Source organism: Rhinolophus ferrumequinum, chromosome 3 (assembly GCF_004115265.2).
Source record: "Rhinolophus ferrumequinum isolate MPI-CBG mRhiFer1 chromosome 3, mRhiFer1_v1.p, whole genome shotgun sequence".
Classification (NCBI taxonomy): domain Eukaryota; kingdom Metazoa; phylum Chordata; class Mammalia; order Chiroptera; family Rhinolophidae; genus Rhinolophus; species Rhinolophus ferrumequinum.
The window spans coordinates 82836940-82860108 of NC_046286.1; the positions used below are offsets into that span (position 1 = coordinate 82836940).

At 37.1% G+C, this 23169-nt stretch overlaps 1 protein-coding gene across 3 annotated transcripts in view; it reads right to left on the minus strand.

Moving 5' to 3' along the window:
• Positions 1-23169, minus strand: part of MAP3K5 (mitogen-activated protein kinase kinase kinase 5) — a 179947-nt gene that overhangs the window by 51997 nt on the left and 104781 nt on the right. For all 3 annotated transcript variants that reach the window (XM_033103493.1, XM_033103494.1, XM_033103495.1), the window contains exons 9-14: positions 22816-22975; positions 20270-20423; positions 14138-14245; positions 8149-8198; positions 5633-5728; positions 2546-2627 (exon numbers count right to left, since the gene is read on the minus strand). In XM_033103493.1, the coding sequence (XP_032959384.1) occupies positions 2546-2627; positions 5633-5728; positions 8149-8198; positions 14138-14245; positions 20270-20423; positions 22816-22975 (650 nt within the window). The remainder of the gene's footprint in view (positions 1-2545; positions 2628-5632; positions 5729-8148; positions 8199-14137; positions 14246-20269; positions 20424-22815; positions 22976-23169) is intronic.

Sequence of the window (23169 nt, forward strand, 5' to 3'; positions counted from 1 at the left end):
ATCAGAAAAAGCATGTCAAGTTGGGCATCTGTATGTCAAGCCCAGGCGGGAAATTTTGGCTGTCTGGAAAACGGAAAACAATTTGACCTTGCTGGATTACAGGGTGCAAAGGAAAGGCTACAGCCAGAGAGTGAACAATATTGCATGGTTCAGAAACCTTCTACAAAGAGTAGCATTAAATGTCAACTACAATTATATATATATATGTGTGTGTATATATATATATATATATATACATACACACACACACACATATATATATATATATAGTTACAAGAAGTGGAGTACAGCATTAGGAATAGAGACAGTGGAAATGTAATGGCTGTGTGTGATGTCAGAGGGGTAGTGGATGGGGGCAGGCGGGTTGTCACTGTGTGAGGGATATAAATGGTAAATGTCTAACTACTACATTGTTTTGTGCACCTAAAACTAATTTTAAAAATTTAAAAAAGAAACAAAGAGTAGCATTAAAGGGTTTTAATTAGGGAAGTCCCAGGATTAAATCCACAGGAGAGATTTGTCTGATGATGACAACGTATTGACAGCAGGAGAGAGATCAGGCCATATGGGAGATGATAAAGACCTGAGATGGGGGAGTGACAGAGACCATGAAATGAAGGCGCTGGAGGAAAGACTGGCTGTGAGGGTAAGAGGCTAGCTCAGAGGGTTTTCTGAGATGTCTCTCTCGGGTTACTGGGCATGTGCCCTTGCTCTTAGTGAAGATATGGGAGGCTGGGAGAAACAAAATAGGGACCACAGTTGATAAGTGTTAGAACCCTTATGATTAACTGTAATCAACTGTTCAATAATTTCAATATAAACTTATTAATACATTAAATTATTTAAGATGTGGCCTCATGACCCTTCCCTGTCAAAACACAGCCTTGAGTCAAAAAACAGGGCTTTAAATCAAAAGAACTTGTTTCTCTTTCTGTTTAAAAATAGAAAAGTCCTCTGAAAGTGGTATTGAGCTATATTTGGAAAACCTTGTACAGCCTGTACTAATCTTGAAAATTATAATAAACTTGAGCTAGGAAAGGACATTTTAGATCTTCTTATTTAACTCTCATTTAAGAAATGAAATCATCTTAGCCCGGTGGGAGTATGATTTTTAGTCCAAAGTTACAAAACTGGCTGTTGGCAAAGTTAGAACCAGAACTCCAGGCTACTGACGCTGGCATGGGGAATCTCACTGGAGCCAGGGAAGATCAATGATGGGGGCGGTTCTAACCATGACCCAGAGGAAGCCCGATCCCTCCCACAATTGTACTGTGTCAAAGATGCCTTACTATTCAAATCAGAAATAAAGGCACATCTTAACTTGAGCTTTGAGTAAGAAGGTTTCCAAACACAAAAAGTATTAGCTTCAAATTTGTACTTTATAGCTAACGCTTGTCAAACGTTGATACCATCCTAAATGAAGCTGAAAGCATTAAAGAGCGTCTGTCCTTTCAAACATTTTAATTTTGTTTTGGGCCAAGATACCTAAAGGCTTCAGGAGTAAATGAAACTTGTATTGAAACAATTTTAATGCTATCTCAAATTAAGGTCAAGGTCAGAAAACAGTTATTCGGCATATAAATCTTAATCACTAAAGTAATCCTTGTTTACACTGTAAGGAATGGGAAGTAGAGGAATTATTTTTGGTACGTCCCTCATGGGCTGAAGTTCAAGTTCAGTTTGTGGTAATGAAATTAAAGAACTCCTTTTAATCAAATATTTAGAATACTGAAAAAATAATTTTCATCAAGAATGTTGAATATATCTAAGGAATATGACCAAGGATATAATGGAGTTATCATAAATTATGCAAAAATATGTTAAGGCTATTGCATAACTCATATTATAACAGTGATCTGGTTACAAAGGAATATTCAGTGAGAGGGAAAGCCAAGATGGCTCTCATCCTCACAGCCCAGAAATCACTGTATCCATTCATTAATGTTATGCTAATAGAACACTCTCAAAAAATATGTCAGCAATATCACTAGTTGTGGCATCATGGCAAACTAAGCTAAAATACTTAAAACAAGTATGCTTGAATTCACACTGTAGACTATCCAATCCGTTGGGAATACTGTAGAAACCATTCTATATCACCGATTTTAAATTATTCTGATGGAATACGTAGGACAAAAGTGTAAGAATGTTTCTCTAAATTACAAGAATGATATCCCTGCACTTTCTTGACAAGAGTGAGTTAGAAACACTTTGATGAATCAGAACACTATTGCATAAGCTGTTTCTTGTGAGGCCCACAGATCTATGAAAACCCTCTGGGTACTTCTAGGAAACAATCTGAGCATTTCCTTCCTTTTTTGCTTTGGTTGGTAAGTGTTCTCAGTGCTTGCAGTAGACCTGTCTGCAACTGTATATTAAGAAAAAGTTTACAGTCTCTGCCGAGCCCCTGAATCCTCACTACTATTCACGTCTCTCTCACTCTCTCTTTCTCTCTCTCTCTCTCAGTAAACCTTTAAATAGTTCTTTTTTTAAAAACAGCCACAGAGAAACTTTGTAAAGTGAACGTGGAAACGTAAGTCCTTACCTCCAGGGAATCACTCTCACACTCTCCTTCCTCGGCACCTCTCCCCTTCTCCTCAGTGATGGTGTTCACCATTTCAAAAAACCTACGATGGAAGTTAGTATGTGGTCACTCACAATACATCAAATAGTAAATATGCGCAATTATGTTCCAAAATGACTTCAGAGCCACAAAATGGGAGCCGAAAGAGTCAGGCAATATACAAACTATCAGTATCAGTGAGAAAAATATGATTTTTCAAAAAGAAAACACAGGTTGGTAGGCTTTTCAAGAAATTTCTGACCTTATGCCTCCCTTCAAGTAATAGTAACATAATATAGTATAGAATTAGAATACTAAGGCTAGACAAGGTCACAGAAATGTTAAGAATGTGAACTTGGATATCAGATCAAAATTGTTACTATTGGCATGATTTGGGGCAAACGTCTCCACCTCTCTGAGGCTCACCCCTTAATTATAAAATACACGTATCTATGTGAATATACATATCTATCTCATAGGTTGTTATGACGATGATTTGAGGTAATGCTTATAAAGTGTTGAGCACAGTGCATTCATTCAATATTAGCTATTATTGTTTCACTGCTGTTGATACTACTTAAAATAGGATATACCAAAAATACCTATATTCTAGAACAGTGTCTCTAAATCCTGAGGTGACTATTTAATATAGCCACTATGACATTTAATCTCAGTGACTAAATCTTCTGCCCGAGCACCTCAATATGATACACACAGGGTCCCATAAACATAGTCTGAGAAATACTGACGTGAACCAAAAATAGCTGTCTGATTCTTATTTGTGACAGAGGCCACCTTTCTTTTGCTGACATTTTCTTCCGGAACGCTTCTTGTAAAAAAAAATTTTTTTTCCTGCAGACCATTTCCGAGCCAAGAAAAATAATGATGGCAAGAAACAGATTTGCCGTTGTAACACTAGCTGCGCCTCCCCATTCAGACGGGATGATAATAGTTTCCAGACATAAAGTAAGGCAGGCACTTTGGACGGGGGCTGATGATCTCATCACGGGAAGGTCATGCTGGGCACTGCCAGCCCAGGGAAGAGCAGGTTATGGTGTGACAAGAAAAGTTTACTACCAGAACTCAGAACCTTTCCTCTATCTCTGTACCTATGAGATAATAGAAAATATATATTGGTTTCTGTCCCCTGTTCTTGGCACGGAGCTCCTATAATAAAACCCTTATAAATTTCTACGTGGTAAGTGAGTCAGGAGCATCTTTTGTTCTAATGAGGTGGCTCCTGGATGAGGGCTGGTCACCAAGCCATGCTTAGAAGCTTAGACTTTTCAGCCTCACCCCCCTCCCCATCCTCCACAGAGGGGGAAGGGGCTAAAAATAATAATTGATCATGCCTATGCAATGAAGCCTCCATAAAACCCCAACAGAGCTGGGTTTAGGGAGCGTTGACAAACACTTCCACACCAGGAGGGTAACACACTCCAACTCCATGGGGACAGAAGCTCCTGCGTTTTGAGACACTCAGGACCTCCGCCTAGGTTTCTCTTCATCTAGTTGTTCATCTGTGTCCTTTATTATATCCTTTAATAAACTGAGTTCTCTGTTCTGTTCTAGTAAATTAATCAAACCCAAAGAGGGGGCCATTGGAACCTCTGATGTGTAGCCCATTGGTCAGAAGCACAGGCGATGACCTGGGCTTGTGACCGACATCTGACGGAGGGGAAGATCCAGTCTCACGTGACTGAGCTCTTCACCTCCGGGATCTGACACTATCTCCAGGTAAATAGTGTGAGAATTGAGTTAAACTGTAAGATGCCCAGCTGGTGTCACGCAGAATTGCTTGTTATAGGGAAAAACTTCCACACATTCGGTGACCAGAAATGTCAGAAATGAAGTGTTTTGTATGAGGAATAAAGGAGGCGCACTGGAAAAAAACACAATAGGGGAAAATTGGGTTTTTCCCTACATATGAAGGAAAAAAGTGAGTTTTTCTTATACAGTACCTCTTTTTATCCATCCATCCATCCATCCATCCATCCATCCAACAAATACTCATCAAGTGTCTACTAGAATCAAAAACGGTTCTGGCCTTTGGGAATATGATGACGAATAAAATAGACAAAGTGCAGTTTGGACTTGGGAGACTATCTATGGAGTTTGCATGTGATGCCTACTTCCTCACTCTTCCTTTTTCTCTACATACTTCTTGGAGGTCAATCACAAGAAAGAAATTAAGTAGAAAAGTAGACCACACAAGTGCTAAATATTCTTTCTTATTTCGAAATCTTTTCACTCCAGATTTTACAATAATAAAGATAAAATTCTAGCCAAGAATGAATTGTGGCTTAAACAAACTTTTTTTTTTTTTTAATGACTGTATATTGTAGTTAGCATACCAGTCATTAACAATAGGGTCAAATAATGATTATTTGAATAAGAACAACCCCCAGCAAAATTTTAAGTCCAAGCTGGCTTTTGCCCTCACTTTAGTTTCTGAATTGTCAATCACTTTTCTTGGTTCCCACAGTTAGTCACTGTGTTCTAAGGGAACATGAAGTGCTTCATTTTTAGCCCAAGAGAAATGTACCCAATGCAGCCCGCAGATTGTGGGGTTATATTTTATTGGTATATATAAGATCACTGGCTCTTAACTCAGGCTGCACCTACCCCAGAAAATCCAATATAATTGTCCTGGGCTAGGGCCCAGGCACGTCTTAAAGCTCACCAGGTGATTCTAATGAGACAGATTTAAGAGCCACTGTTGTAGGTAATGGTGAGATTATTCAAAAGAACTCAAAAATAAAAATTTTGATAATCATATATTATCATAATAAGTGAGCGCTTTAAAACGAGACATGCTGTTTAGCAATTAACTGGTAAGTCTTGCCTGTGCAAAAATAAATTATTACTAAGAATAAGCTGATTTATTAAAGGGAGCCCGCAAAATTCTCTGTTAAACATACCACATAATTATAAAATATTGGCCCAAATGAAATATTTATATAATCACATAGCCATGAATTCTTTGCAGGAGCTACATGTTCACTCATTAATTAAAATAATGATCAGGTAAGAACAGTCTTTTTCACACAAACAGTGACTAATACGTACTTTTTACAATGAAGTTCTGTACAGAAATAGATTTGAAAATCATCAGAATTGTGAAGCACATAAAGAAAACAGCAGCGTTCTTCAAATTTAGAAATACTGAAACAAATAACAAGAGAATTATTCAGGGTAACCCCAATACTTTCGTGCACTGTAATGAAAAATAAATACTCTTTATATCGTCCTGATTATGAAATCAATGTTGTCTATGGCAAAAAGTTAAAAATAGTACCTTAAAAAGTAGTGTTCCCTGTACCACAATACTAAAATCTTTTAATATTCTGAGTTGTCTTCCTACTCATCACTGTAGAGAGAGCTGCTCTCTCTGGGTGTTGTAGGCACTCAGAAGCTGTGTGGCCCTCCAGCTTAGCATGGGAAAAGTGTTCTGCTTTCTGTTGCACTTGACTGTGTGCTGGGAAGAAAAGCGGAAGTATCAGCTGGCTGACTGACCTTGACATTCGGGTTCTCTGAGATCTGTAGGATAATAAAATGTTTCCAAAGCTAGGAAGCCAATGGGTGGAGGCAGTTAAAGCACCTCATTAGTTGGAGAGATTTTAGAGGAAGTGAAGCCACGTGGAGCAGCACTTGGTTTGGACTCGGCAAGTGTTTTACTTTATCGCAGTTAAAACAGTTTTGAGATTACCAGTCAGGCCAGGCTTGTTTTATGCCAGGCGTGGTCAAATATATTCTGTAATGAGCCAGAGAATAAGGCTTTGTGAGCCAAACTACTCAACTTTGCTATTGGAGCATCCTTAGACAATAAACAAATGAACATGGCTGAGTTCCAAATAAAACTTTATTTACAAAAACAGGCAGTGGGCCATATTTGACCTGTGGGCTGTAGTTTTCCAATCCCTATTTTATGCCTTTACATCTGCTGTTCGTTCAATTTGGAATGCACATTATTTGTCACTTTTTAAAGAAATTCTACTCATCATTTAACGCCCAGCTTAGACCTTACTCCCTTCTCTACTTCTACCTTAAACAGAAAGATTTCCTCTTGTACTTCTCTTCTTTGAACATAATTCTATCATTGGTCATCTCACACTGCATTATCATTAGTTGTTAAATGTGTGTTCCCTGCCAGGCTTAGAACTCTTTGAGAGCAGAATTCACATCTTAGTCATTTTCGTATCCTGAGCAGACTAGGATTCAACATTTGACACACAGCTAATGCTCAATAAATACACATTGACTGATCTGAGAAAGTGCTGAGGTGATGCAAGACCAACTGCTGACTTAGTCAGATGTCCTTCTATAGTTTTTCATCTCTTTGTAGAGGAGAAAACAAGAAAAGTTAGTTCTCTTTGAAGTCACACACCAGAACTCAAATTTCTCAACATATAAACCAGTAGTATAGCCTCATGTAAGCGTTCTAGGTGTATGTCATAACTCACAACAAAGGTTATGCAGTGATGCCATACCTAATTAAATAAAATTAATTCATTGGGAAATAGATATGATGAAGTCAAATTATACTGTCCTAAATGAATTGCTTAAAAATGCACTATAAATAATGAGTACTTAACTAATGATCTGCTTTAAAAATTAAATTTAAACAGAATAAAGCTTTATTTGAGAAGGCATGGCTTGGAAAGATATGTACTGAGTCAGTCCATAATCTTGCTTATTTCTGTTCAGATCATTCATAAGGTAACAGGTGGATTTACCAGGTAAACTCTAATTTTCAGGGACTCAGACAGCTCTACCAGTTCATGCTCCAACAAAACCAATTATTATTATGCCAAAAGCAACAAAGTATTGCATAATTTGGCCTTCAGAAATCTGTTTTTTTCTCATTGCTATTATGTGGGGATAAATAGTAGTAAACACAAATAGTTTGGCATAAAATTTCCAAGAGTTGGCCTAGTGTGAGTTTAATGAGTGGCTTTTGATTCTGAAAAAAACGTCATTTCTAAATCCCAAGAAATGGCATTTCCTGAGCCAATGGCATTATGATGACAATCTCAGGACTGAACCAAACTAAAGTGAATCACTCTCATCTTAGGACACTTCATTAATGGTGACCTCAGGAAAAGTTGTTTTTAAAAACAAATTCCTTATAACCTCACCATATTAATATTAGCTACAGGACACAATCTGGTAGAAGACATGTGTGTTTTCAATCCATCTAAGGAGAGATTAGTTATTTCCTGGTTTACCGAAAGACCAGAAAACCATCTTATAACATAAACCAACAGCTCCACCACCTAGAGAGAACACCACATAGCTCATTTTTATCTACACTTTGAATCTGTTCCCCAGTTCCCGTTTGCCCCTCAATCACCATGTTTTAAGTCGGTGACAAGCACAGAGTCAGTTCAACTTCACCATGAAAGTTTTGTTGCGCATCTTTTTCTAATGGAGATAGCGATACGAAAGAAGGTTGAGCATTTTCATCAATAAAAGGATTCTTCAAATTCTTTGCATTTTTAAATCATGACAAAAAGCCCCATGTAAGACATTCATATTCTAGAAAAATGTCTTCTAAGAAAATTAAGTGTACCAAGGAAACTTACCTCACTCCCCTGACAGAAGAAGCACTAAAATTCCACTCATGTATACCTTTCTAGAACAAAGGGAAAGAACAAAAAATGTTCAGTCATCCAAATTAACATAACAACAATAATTTTGTTTTATTATTTTTAAATAATATACACAGAATAATTTTTCCTAGTGCATAAAATTCTTCATGAACAAATTATCTAGATGGAAACTGCAATTCATTCTTAAACCACAAGGGTGATATTTAATGATTTCTGTATTTCAATAAAACAGCTCCAAGAGACCTGGGAGAATCAGTCTTATTAACTTTAAAATTTTTATTTTTAGCAGATTAACCTAATAACTATTGTGCATTAATTTTTAAAATAAACAACCTAGTGATCAAAGTAATTCAATTATTATAGTCAAGCAAGATTTCTTTTCTGAAAAAGAAAAACAATTTGAATAAAATATCTGCAAAGTTTTAAAGATAACTATTGCCAAATTATCTTTAGTTAAATTTTTTAACTAAATGGGTGTTTCTATTTCCTCAGAAAATAGCACAGCAAGTATGCATGTGTGTACACATATATTCATACTGGGGGGGGGAGCCAAAAAAATGTATACAAGTGGACACTTTGGTCAACATTGCCCAAGCAGTAGTTTGCCATAATCAGAAGTGTCTGGATGCTGACGGTAACCACTTTGAGCACCTCTTGTAATTACAGAAGTCAAACATGACTTGTATTCATCTTTTGTTATCAGTATATATTGAGTATTACAATTTTAATAGTTCTTTCCTCTCTTAAAATGTGTCTACATTTTTTGACACCCTCTGTATAGTGTCCATCATAGCTACAATGTGTTGTTACCTCATTTATGAAAAATACAATATACTAATAAAGACTGAACATAAAAAATTTGATTGTCATATGATAAACATGGGTGAGTGGCAGGGCCAAGATGAAAAACATGTGCGATTTTTAAAAATCTATTACTAGAGACAAATTAAAATTAGTATCAAATGCTTATGTTTCTAAATTAAATAAATCACAAAATGGAGCACATTCCATATAGAAATATGTCTGACAACAATATAGAATTAATAACAAATATTTTTGTAGAAATAAAGTAGGTGATACATGTGTCCAAGTTTAGCAAGTATGGTAGAGTAGTCAATTCAGATTGAAAGTCAATTCTTTAAATGTAAAACAACCAGGAAAACAAGCTCTAACCCACCCACTTAAAATACTGCCAGAAGTTTGAGGTCTTGGCTGGCTAGTGAAATGGGTAAGGCAGCTGTGACTCCGAGTCAGCTCAGAACTCTCCTTCTGGCCGAAGCAACTCAAAAAGCCACAATTTATATTCATAGCTCCTAGTTCTTTGGTAGGACTATGAAATTTAAAATAAAAAAAAAAAATAGATCCTCTCAAGCTTGAAGTAGATTTACTAAAAAACGACTTTTAATGCACATCAGTCAGATCATGGGATGTGACCTGAATGACCACAAAGCAAATGTTGCTGTGCATGAAGCCCAGGAAAGGCAGAGACCGTAGAAAGGTGCTCATCGAATGTGGTTCTCTTAACCACAGTGCAGAGGGAGTTGAATTAAAATAGCAGCCTGCAGCTTCAGATGATAATTTGAAAGTCGCTTCTATATCCTGTTGGCCTCAGGTGACCTTCTAAATATATGTGACCCGGGAGCTGCAGCTGTTGACCTGCACACTACTGGCACACACTGCAGCCTTATCCTCTGAGCCCGTGCCTGAACTTCTTTCTAAGGCTGTCCCCAGGATCAGGAGGTGGGGGTTGGGTTGCAGAGCTGGTAGGGCAGTGTGTAAACCTGCAACTGAACACAGCAACCGGGGAACACCAACAAGACAGCACTGGTAAAATCTATCGTCAATCAGCCCTGTTCCGGCAGCAGCCACAGAGAGATTTCCCAGATTGATTGGGCTGGTTTTGTAGGAAAGGAGTAAAACACTTCCAGAATATTAGGTTCCTGAAAGGTTGCAAGTGCTGCCAAGGAATGTTCCATTTCAGTGGTGTAAAGCCCACGGCCTGAGATGAAGTGATCTGGAATAAGACCTCTCTCCCTACCTCCCTTGCTGGTAGCCTCTCCACATGGAGGCGCTGGTGAGCTACAAAGCCAAACGGGGGCCGGTCTGGGAATCAGGGGGAAAGGGACAGTCAGAGGCAGAGATGGAGTGATAATTAACCTCAACAAGCCCTAATCAACACTGAACCTAACTGAATCAGCACAAGCACCATTTTCTAGGAAATGGTTAGGCTCACATCCTGTGCCCCAGCTTAGGGCAAGAACAGGAACTAGGAGTTTATATTGAGCTAAAGGTGGCAGGAGTTATACTGTGGCAGACAATGTTGGTTTCCTAGGCAACGGCCATTTCTTTCCTTCTTTGCAAACAAAAAATGACTTTTCTTCAGGTTCAGGTGGCAATGCTTAGGGACAGTGAAATTGATTAGTCTAAATCAGCATGGTAAACCTATTTCCCTTGCTGGTGATTGGTTTAGCCATGGTCACGTGCCATGCAACTTTTTGTATGAGGGAAAGGGCCTGATCCTCCTTCTTTGGATGTTGTCTGCTGTGAAGTGATGTTTGGAGCTGCTATGTAAAACAATGAGTGAAAAATCAAGAGCATATAGAGAAGCCCACTCAGAATTCTGACACTGTTAAGCCACTGAAATCGCCTCCACAAAGACCTTACCTCTGAAGTTCTTATAACATGAGATAACATTTTCTTATTATTTAAACAACTTTTAGTTGGGAGTTTTGTAGCTAAAAGCATCCTTCATTGATAAGAGCATCATATCCCTGAACTCTTGGGAATTGGTATAAGGATCTTAAAGTGTTGGAAGTTGTAATATAAAATATATGTTAGCTCATATAATAGTTCATTCGACATTTAGAATGAAAATACCCAGAGAGGGAGTGAGTAAAGAAATAAATATGATAGATGAAAAGCAACATTCTCTGTTATTCCACTTTTAGGAAAAAAACATGTAACATTCTATAACAAATGCAATCCATTTCCTGTTTAACATACGATATATTAAATCTGTTGCTTATCTCTTAATTATAGTTATTATAGTGGCTTTAAACTAACATAATAACAGCAAAGTGATCTTATTTGTATTGCTTGTCCTCATTCCAATTATATCACTTCTATTTTTAAAAATAGAGAAAAATGACAGTATTAATGAACACACACTCTGGACAGTACTAGGGTTTGCAAAGAAATTGGCACAAATTCAAAATGGAAACTAATTTATTTAAAGAAAGCTTACATTTTTGAACAAGGAGAATTTTTAACACTAAAGGTAATAGAGAGTGGGAACGATACAAAACATAGAAATTCTTCTTGATCAAAAGAGGGTGAAAAAGGACAGCAAAATCTGTAACCCTTCTTAAGGCACTCATTTATAGCCTAATTCATTCTTAGCATAATATAAAAATTGTCTCTACAATTATCACAAAACATACAAGGCTAACTTTATTGAATGAAGAACTTCCAGAAAGACAAAATAATGACAACAAGCTAGAAATAGCACTTATTTTCCCCAAATCTCTGGCTTACTGTCTGTTCTTTTCCTGTCTTCCAAATACTTCTGGCTGTCCACTCATTTTCTGGGCCTTGCTAATTGCTAATTCCTTTGGTTCCATTCTGTTTCCAAGTGTCCTTGGATGACCTTGCTCTTTCCCATCAAGCCTTTGAAAAACTTCGTCTCGCAGATAATAATGTTCATCTCTCCTAACCTCTTTTAATTTTTGTAGTTTCAACTGGGTGACTACTCTACTTCTGCTTGCAAGAACATGTATGCAGATACTTTAAAATAATGTAAAAAAAAAAAGCACCGTTTACTTTAAAACAATCTTAACAACATGGAAATAGTTTTATTAGTTATTAATTTTGTCTCTGGACAGTTCCACTTGGAATCATGCCATCATGCCAGCTATGATCGAAGGTTGCAATGACCCTCTCCTTGGGTTTGATTAATTTGCTCGAGTGGATTACAGAACTCAGGAAAACATTTTATTTACTAGATTATTGGATTGTTATAAAAGGCTATAACTCAGGAACAGCCAGATGGAAGAGATGCACAGGGCAAGGTATGTGGGAAGGGGTACAGAGCTTCCAGGTCCTCTCCAGCTCGGTCACTCTGCCCATATCTCTGTGTGTTCACCAACCAGGAAGCTCTCTGAACCACATCCTTAGGGTTCTGACAGAGGCTTCATTGCACAGGCATGATTGATGAAATCACTGGCCATTGGGGACTGATTCAACCTCCAGCCCTTTTCCCCTCCCCACAGTCAGAGGGTGGGACTGAAAATCCTACCCCTCTAATCATAGGGTTGGTTCCCCAGACCCCACCCTTAGGTGCTACAAGTCACTTCACTAACATAGCAAAAGACACCTTTATGGCTCTCAGCACTTAGGAAATTCCAAGGACTTGAGGAGCTCTGTGCCAGAAATGGGGACGAAAACCAAATATACATTTCTTACTATAAACCACCACATCACAGTTCCCTAATAGAAGAGGAACCACTTCTCAAATGACTCCTGCCATGTCATCTAAAATGCTACACAGGGTTAAATTCTGGGGTTTCAATGTTAGCGTTTAGTCCATATGTGTACTGCCGTGATTGTATTATTGTTATTGTTAAAATACATTGAACATTTATTATATGCCAGGCTCCATGCAATACACTCAACCTACATTATTTTGTTTAAAGTTCACAACAACCTTTTGAGGCGGATATTATTATTACCTCCTTCTACAGATAAGGCCACTGTAGCTTGGAGAAGTCATGTTGCCCAAAGGACACGATAGGATCTGAACCCAGGTCTGTTAACCCAAAGCCCACATTTTTAAAAACTGCAACCCCATGCCCCCAAGTATACTTTCTGATTCCCTTTTCTGCTTTGTTTTCCCCTTTTCACCAAGTATTAATAATATATTTATACTTTTCATGTATTTGGTCATTGTCGTCTCCCTGAGTAGAAGGTAAGCATCAGGAAAGCCGGAATTTGCTTATTTTGTACACATCTGCTTCCCTTGTGCCTAACAGTGCCTGGTAGTACCTGTCACAGAGTAAGTGCTGAGTAAATATTTGTTGAGTGTGTGGATATTTAAGGAAAATTGTAAGGGTATTTTGGAAAACAATGATAAAGGAACCCCACAAAACTACTCTCATTTTGGTGGTTTATCCTGTAGGCTAGAATCAGGTCCTGAAAAGCTTATATTTTTTAAAAATAGTAGGATAACTTGTACATGCATTAAAACTGATGATACACAGAAGTGGAAAAGGTTACCAAACAATCGCTACAAGTAGAAATGAGTGTTTAAGAGCTTTCTGAAACCCAGAGGCAGTAGAGCCCACATCATTCTGTGCCCACCACAGGGAGCCGGTGGCTAATCTGAGACTGAGAGATGCTTAGGTAACCCAACTGCGGAGATGTGATGATAACTGCAGTGGTACCAGTATAAGACCAGAAGTAGTGTTATTCTGGCAGGTTTCCTACAACTAAGACATGAATCTTTGAATCATATACTGGGGGTGCCAAAAAAAGGTATACACATGACTTGTATTCATCTTTTGTTATTGGTATATATTGAGTATTACAATTTTAATACAGTTCTTTCCTTTCTTAATTTATACATTTTTTGGCACCCTCTGTATTTTATGTATCAGTTCTTTAGTTCATAATTTATTTTACAGCATGAATTTACAAAACAAAGAAATTCTCCAATTTCCAGTGCACTTGGATGGTTATGTCATCTATAATAAAAATCCAAATAGCTCAATTATATTTTATTAAATGAATGAACTCTATAACCCGAATTTAACAAATTTTATATTAAAGAATACATTTATGCCAAGATAAATACACAGTCAAGCTATTTCTTCTTAACTAATGCAGATATTTACTGGAATATATAAATGCTGGAAGAGTGTAATGTCCTTCACTGTTAATGCTCTTTTTAAATAATTGCACAATTTACCGTGTCGTCGGGAAGCACGTGCCAAATAGATATTGTCTTTTCCTCAACTTCATTGTTGATAGATAAATACGAAGGTTGATAGATTTTGGTTGGTTCTAATATTAATACCTTGAAAACATAAAACAAAGAAACTAATATTAGTGGCCTAAGATTTAAACCACTTAGAGCTGGTACAACAAGACAACACTGATTATTGGATAAGGCTCTGGTTCCATTGCTGGAGTAAAACCATTTAAAATTCTGACTGTTGCCATTTCTATGAGTCCTCAGAGTATTTTATGATATTATGCAATTATCATAAATTTCAATAATACATCACTTTTTATTGCTAAAGAAATTGGAAATAAATTTTTGAAGTCCATATATTGGTTTGGCCATCCCTAAGGAATCTACTGACAGAATTTCTTAAAAAGCTTTTATTTTATCATATAAAACATATTCTATTTCTATAAATATAAATATGTAAAAAAAAGGCAGAAACATGGTGACACAAATAATTCTGTACAAAGAAAAGAAAAGATTCCCTACGTAGAATGTTACATACTTTAGGTTTTCTGCTGCCACACTGTATCATAAAGATGTAATGGTGTGGTTTTCATACCCATGTAAATGGATTGAGAAATTATTTTGGTTATTATCGAAAGAGTTTTATATCTAAACCAAAGAAATGGACATAGCTGTATGAAACAATAAAAACGTTTTTATACTGCCTTCAAGATACAACTGGTATTTTCAGTAATGATGTATTTAGCCTTGTGAAAGAAGAGGAGAACTAAAACTTGCTCCTGTTTTGGAGCAAGATGTGTGAAGATGATCAGTGATTTAAGACTCTCCATCAAAGAATTGCATGTTATTACTAATATCTCATTTTAGGAGCAAATAATATTAAAATACCACACATGGCCTGACTTCAAAGGTGCTGCAACTATTATCTATTTTGTATAGATGATTAAAGATACCTGTCTAGCTCAAATTTCCTATGCAGACTTAAGTAGGAATGTTTACCTAGCAGAGAAACTAGAATAGTTCTACTCCAGTGCTTAAAACTCAAGCGAATTGCCTTTTAGAACTAATCTTGTACAAGCAAGGTTTACTAAACAAAAGTGGTGGAGAAACTTTCAGAAGACTCCATCAACAAGGAATTACACATTGGCAATACATTATAACCTAAAGTGCAGCCTGAGCAAGAATCTGGGTTAGAAACTGACTCAGACATACACTGCAAAACCAGTGTATTTATTTTATGATCAATTTACCAGAACAGTAAATTTATTTAAGTTAAAGTACAGAGAACTAAAGAAAAGGGATTAGAAAAACAATACTCTACTCTTGAGTATAAAAACTTCAAGGGCATAAAAATTCTTGGCCAGGCTCTAGCTATGAAAATAAGATAGAATATACCACAAATAACCACACAGTAAGAGTCCAGAGAGAAACATATTCTGATTTAGGAACATACCCAGTGAATCAAGGTCCAAATTTCCATGAGCAGAGAGAGTTACGTGACACTGCTTAATATTGAAAATAAATTTTCAATCTAAACTTTGCAGAAATCGTGCTCTGAAATCTTGAGTGTTTGTGAAATTAAAACAAATAACAAGGAATAAAAGGTGGGTTTTCCAAAATAGTATCCAAGTCACTGCACTGACAAATGCGAATATACTTTGTTCCCTAATTACATGGGCACACTATTTAACATTAGAAAAGCACAGGTTCTCTCCTTTCTTCTTAAATTATGTGTTTGTTGTTATCTCAGATATTTCTAATAGATAAAATCTGAACTGTGTGTTCCTATCTTGAGAGAGAGAATAAAAACTGGTTGTAATTATCATTGTCTAGCATTTATTGAGCCCTGTGATCTTCCCTTGAAATGACAAAGTATGAGGAATTCATAGCATGCATTTTGGAGGTCACAGAAAAGCTGAGAAAAGACCAGGAAAAGCAAGCAATCTGACAAAAGCAGTGAGATTCAATTCACTTGAGAGTATACGCATTCTTGCTTTTAGTTTCTAGTCCTTTATATTGCTTAACACTACAATCAACTGCTAACTTCATGTATCTGAAGCAGGAAGGAACACATCAAGGCATACAAACCTTTAAAAAGAATAGACATTAGCTAGAGTTACCACACTCCACTTTTTCTTGCCTGACATTCTGTGATGGGTTGATGGTCTCCTAAGTTTTCAATGTAGGAAGGAAAGAAAATACACACAGAAGAGGTAAAAAAAAAAGAAAAAGAAAAGAAAAGAAATCAAACTAAACCGAAATAATAATAAATAATGAAAATATTCAAATCATTTCCCAAAGAAATTTGAATCTGCTTTCTTTTGCCCAGGGTCACCGTTATTTCTTGGAAGGATGAGAATGGATATGGCAAGATCAATGGAGACAATCAAATTAAGTATTTTCTAGTATAAGTCATCCTAGTTTTAGGCAGATCCATTTCAAATGGATCTGCCTAAATGTTATCACCCACTTCAGCCTTCAGTAAGTGTGAGCCACATAAGATGCTACTCCAAGGACAGAAGAGTTACAGGGGCTGATAATAGTACCACAGGTACTACAAGCTTGCCTTTCTCTATGTGGTGGAACATAGGTAGCAAACTTCAATGATTGCAGGGGATGGGCCTGGTGGGAAAATAAATGAGGGATGCAAGGTTAGATGAGACTGTAATCAACATCTGAAAAGGCAGTAGCTAGTTGGCTCAGTAGATTATTGCTTTTGGCCAATGAACGTAGTCAAAAATTGCCAGTCCTTTTACATTTTCAAGAGTAGTTAAAAATCTGGATTTTTTATGTGTACTCTCCTTATTTTTCACTTGATTTATTTATAAACTTTATTTTTCAGTTAAACTACTCCACCTTTTCATTCATTGTGTCTATCTTTTCCTCTTCTTTAACATAGTAATGATAATTATTTGAAGCCCTCATCTGGTAACTTCAATATGTAAATCACCTCTGGGTCTGCCTCTGTTGGCTATTTTAGCTCTTCATTACCAGCTACTTTTTCCTGCTTCTTAGCATGTCTAGCAATCTTTGATTACATCTGAATGACCCATTCAGAGCAGAGGCTCTGTATTATATCTTTCCAGAGGTTTGCTTTTCTTTTTCCCCCCTAGCTAACAGCTAAATTACCAGCGTATCATCTTGATCCTATCAAGGCTTAATTTTATTCTGGCTTTGTTAGAGTCAGTCTGTTTTAGTTTTGCCCTTACTCCTAGGACATGGACTTTCTTTGTCTCAACTAAGTGTCTGGGTGTTCACTAAGGTCCCATCACTCTAACTGGCCTCAAAGTCCAACATCTTATCCCTGCATTGTTTAAGCTCTGGAATAACTGTTCAGCTCTCAGCCTTCTAAAAGCTGCTCTGTGCCACTTCTGGTCCTGATCTCCTAAACAACTGAGAACTGTCACCACCTCTGAACATGAAAGATTGAGACTAAGAGCTCAAACAGAGATATTTACGGCATTACTTTGATGTGGGAAGAGATTTGTGCAAGGGAACTTAGCTGGATAAGGCTTATTTAAGCTACACAGGTCCCATCCAAAACCCAATTTTAGTCAAATAGTGGGACCAGTAGTTATTCATGACGTGCTTATCCCTTTACACACTATCTGGGAGTTGCCCTAGGACTCAAGGGAAATACCCAGGCATAATCCTACGGTGTACTCTTCAAAGTTCCCCCCTTCTCCAACACCACGCCTCTCATATTCCAGCTGCCTGAGAGCCCCAAATACTAATCTCTGCCTGCTCTGCCCAGTGAGAATGCCACTGACTACTAGGGCTCCACCTCCACGGGCAGCAGCTAGAAAAATGACCTCAGGGAAAAACTAGTGGGTGAAGGTGGGGACTCAACTCAATTACCTCCCCTCTCAGGATTGCAGCCCTGTGATAATTGCTGTTCCATGCCTGCACAGTTGTTTTACATATTTTGCCCAGATTTTATGGTTATTTACACCACTACCATTTACTCCATCATAGCCAGCACTGAAAGTCCAAGTCCTTTATTTTTAAATGGTGACAACAAATTCTTTTCTTTTCTTTTTTTTTTTAAATCACTGAGTGGTCTTTTAAACATAAGAACTTAATCATATGCACATCCTCACACATAATAAGAGAAACACTAATTAAAACTATCACAATATACCATTTTTCACCTGTAAGTTTAGCAAAACTACAAATCAGATAAATACAACAGCTCTTTGGAGAGACTTTAGGAAAACAGACTGTTGATAGCGGGGAGGGATATCAACTTATACAGTCCCTATGGAGGGCAATGGGACAATACGTACCAATTCCACCTCTGGGAATTTATCCTACACATATATCTGCACATGTGCAAAATGGCATAGGTACTATGGTGTCTCTTTTTACTTTGCATTTTTTGACTATGCAGTGAAATTAATTATCTTGTCACATGATTTTCCCATTTTTCTTTTGCTTTTGCTTATTAATTTGTAGGGTTGTTTGGTGTTTTTTTTTTTGCATATTTGGCAAATTGATCACTTTGCAACATTAGTATTAAATATTCTCTCCCTGTCTAGTATTTGCCATGTTTATGGTGTTTTTCACTGAACAAAAATGGAATTTTTAATGAAATCAAATTGGTCAACATTTGCCTTTAGGGCTTCTTAGGTTCCTTTCTTGCTTAAGAAAGCCTTTCTCACCTGGAGTATATACCTATATTCTCCTTCTTTCTCTCTTCATATTTTCTGGTTTTATTTTTGTACATTCACATTATGACAGACTAATTCATATTAAACTAATTTAAATTAGCTCAGAGTAGCTAATACAAGTGTTTTCATTTCATAGCTAATTTTCTAGTCGATCAAGTCAACCGTCAATTAAATATTATACTTCAATTCTGCGCGGTCTACTTTCACCACCACATTTACTAACATCAGCGTACCAGCTCAAGGCAAGCCGCCAGCTCTCTCTGAGATAAGTATTTTCCTGGCTACATATTATCTAGGCTAGAAAATACAGTGAAATGTTTGAGTTTGAAAGGCTTTTCAATTAAAGATCCTGCTGCGTTCAAAGCTTCATCTGGAAGCAAGAGTAAAGACAGCCTGTTAATGCCACCAATGGATTTAATTAAATCAGATAATCCTACCAGCAAGAACTGGAAAACAAGATTTTTGTAAAAAGAACTGAGAGTTGTCACCACCTCTGAGTATGGAAAATTGAGACTAAGAGCTCAAGCAGAGAGATTTATAGCATCACTCTAATGTGGGAAGAGATTTGTGCACAGGGTGAGTGGCCAATAATTCTTGCATTGGATGCTAAAGCTATACTGCTTCAGATGGTATTCTGAGAACTATCAGGATAGGGATGGCACCAGCTGAGATGAGTAATATATTTTTAAAAGTGTGTGTGTGTGTGTGTGTGTGTGTGTGTGTGTGTGTGTTTATACTTTTAAATATATACATTTATACAAAGTTTGATAGAAACCCGCCAAAGTAAGTTGCGGATCCGAATCTACAAGTCATTTCCAATGAGCGAAGCACTGTAAAAAGAGATTGTGGATACTATTAGGTTGGTGCAAAAGTAATTGACATTTAAAAGGCTGAAAATAATTGCAAAAAATGCAATTATTTTTGCACCAACCTAATACCTACATCTAAACCCGATTCATGCGGGTAATGAGTGGTGGGTATGTAATAACAAAGACAGGTGAGCCTGACACTTTTCACCAAATTAACGGTGATGATATTGACGACAATGTCAACAAAACTAGTATGAATTTTAAAAAGCACCATCTGTCTGGTCTGAAGAGATGTGTCTTGACTTACTGAGCTAACTAAGAGACAATATTTTCTTGGGAAGGCACACTTTACAACTTATGAAAAGAACACACCAAATTCCATGACAAAGCATAAAAATGTATTTTATTTCTCTGACTTTGAAAAGTTATTAAAAAAAAAATAAGCTAAAGCAAACCAATAGGCAGAAAATAAATATATTTACCATGTGAACATTGTTTTAAAGCATGAAAATCAGCACACTAGTATTGCTATTAGGTTGGTGCAAAAGTAACTGCGGTGTTTGCAATTATTTTTAACAGTGTAAAGTATTCTCTAAGTAAGAGAAACAAAATAGAACTATAGAGTAAGTTAAATGAAGCATACTCACTGGAAACCTAACTACAGTAACATCTGTCTTTGTGGCCTCCACCAGGAAATCCATCCAGAAGTCCACGAGTTCCTGTTTGGCCACAGGCTGTTCTGGAGGCAGTTTCACAAAATGCTTATATATCAAAATTGTCTCTACAATAGACTTGAGGTACCTAAAAATTAAAAAAGATATAAAACACATAACTGGCAAATTTAGAACCACCTGTTCCCATGTATCCCCGTCTTATTCTGTAAATTTAATTTAAATATGGCATTAATAATTTTGCATTCAGATTCACCAAACATTGTTATTTTTTACACGTCATGTATTTTCACACATTATCCCATTTAAATCTCACAAAAATTCAATAAAGTAGACTGTTTTGTGCCCATTTTAAAGATGATAAAACAGAGGCTTGGAGGGCTTAACTGACTTGGACTGAGCGACACATCTACTTAAAGCATGACTTTTAAAATAACGACTATATTCTATTCAAGGAAGTGATCGATGCATTTGTTTTAGAATATGCATTTCTGCTTCCTTGAGAAAGCTTTTCTAAACAGGCCCTTCATAAGAAATCATTATTTTGCCTGGAGTTACTCAACTTGTATACTATTCTATAAATCCACTCAAATCTGACAAGACAACTGGTGCCTCGAAGAAAAAAATTAGGAAAAAAATGAAGAGCAAGATAATTATACAAAACAATGGGTACGGAAGCACATTATAAACTATAACATGGAAGCTAACATTAAGTTAATGAAAATTTAAGGCATTGTTTCATGGTTGTTATTACTATTGCATGAAATAATGCCTGCTTTCTTATCAACAGAAGACAGGATACCTAAAATCCAAGCTCTTCGTACCTGTGCTTCAGTCTTCTCCTCTCCCATCAGAATGGTCACAATAAAGAAATCATAAATTAGGCTGCATCTAACGCATGCATTCATTTATTTCACGTCATTTGTTGACTGCCTCCTGTGGACATACTACTGACAATACAGCTCTGTTCTCAAGTTGTGCACAGAGCTGAGGAGACAGAGCTGTACAAGGTATTACAGCACCATGTGATAAATATCAATGGAGCTACAACTAAACAGAGACACAAGTAACGAAAGTCCTACAGCCAGTATCAACAGAGATATGACTAAAGAACAACAGAAACATGAAAGAAGAAAATTCCATGAGATGAAATAATCACAGACATGTATGCAACTGTGTATCTGTATGCAAGATGTGTATCTGTGACCTTCTCTGTCCAGATACAGGGCAGGGTTTCAGCTGGGGGTCTGATTTATGAGCAGACGTGATTATGAGTGTTCCCCAGGTAGAGAGGGCTGGAAGAGGCCTTCTCAGTGTGTGCTGAGACACAAGCACATGAAGCCACAGTTAAGGCATGTTTGGTGTGACCAGAGAGCAGGGAAACCTGGGGGTGTGACAAAAGCTGAGCCTGGAAGGTCTAAGGGCAAACCTTTGCCAAGCCAAGGAGATGAACTTCATTCCTTAGGCTGCGAGGCTCCATGAAACTAGACTGCTTTAAGGATTTCAGTGGAGGGGAAGGGTCAGACGTGCATTGTAGAAAGATCACAATGGCAGTGATGCTGAAAATGAGAAAATCCTTGAGGAGCTATAAGGACCTATCCATCATCTATCTCCTCAAATGGTTCCTCTGAGGAAAACAAGTCAGTGGCCTGGGCTCCGAGCTGCTCTAAGCCTTGGTCGGTTTTCTGTGCATCATTGTTAACCTTTACAAGTCTTTACAGCTAATGCTCAGTCATTACATGTGATGCATAAGAAAATCAGCATTGTTTTCCAAAACAGTCCTAAATGCAGATGGAATTTTTGCTGTTGGTGGTGTTGTTAATTAAAATTTCTTGGATATATATAAAACTGAAAGCAACAAAGGAACAAGACAAACAAAGAAACAAAAACTCATAGACACAGACAATGGTTCAGTGGTGGTTACCAGAGGGTAAGGTAGATGAGGGTAAACAGGGTCAAATATATGGTGATAGAAGGAACTTTGTTTTCAGCTCTCCAATTATCACATACTTGGGTACAGGCCAACAACAATTTGAAATTAGAAAAACACACATATAGAGAAAACACTCAAATGTGTCAGTAAACCCTAAGTAAAAAAGAATGAGAATTCCAAAACTGAGATTAGATCATAATGGAAACAAAGGGCATGTGTATGGAGCAGAGGCCGGGGAGGCTGAAATGGAACCCTGTAAACCTGATCATTAGATTTGTAGGTGTAAAATTTGAGGCCTCTGCATGATTCATGTGGGTAACACTGGCCAAACCAAGTCAGTGGGTTGGTCAATGTGATAGAAAGGCTGAGCCAGCGGCTGTCAGACGTTACCTACATCCAAAGTCATAAGAACCTATATTCAACCCATTTTATCAGTGGATCTTACTTTTCCCTCTAGACTCTGCATTTTGTTTTATAAGCAAATAAAATAATCTAATTGTCAGTTCAAAAAATATAACAAGTTGAAAAGAAGTTATCGGAGCTGTTGATTAAAAATCATTGGATAAACACATGAACAGTTTATTATTACCATGCTGGTGTCTTCAGCTTAAAAAGCTTTTCAGATGCTTGAATGACTCTCAAGTGGTCGTTGGCCAGAACACTGGCCCCCAGAAAAAATCCAACTTCCCAGTAGCTCTGGAGTTTTTCCAAATTTCCCTTTTTACCAAGAAGGCTACTAAGCTTCACCCCTAGAAGATGGACAAAAGTACAACATTACAAACACACAGTAGCTAGGCAGAGCCGACTTTTTATCAAAAGAACAAAATTAAGCTTTCATTTTTCCTTTCAGATTAAAATAGCTTTGTTCAGTTTCTGATTATAAAAGGGGTTTAATTAAGTTCATTGTAAAATAATGTTAATTAATCACAAAGATATATAAAAG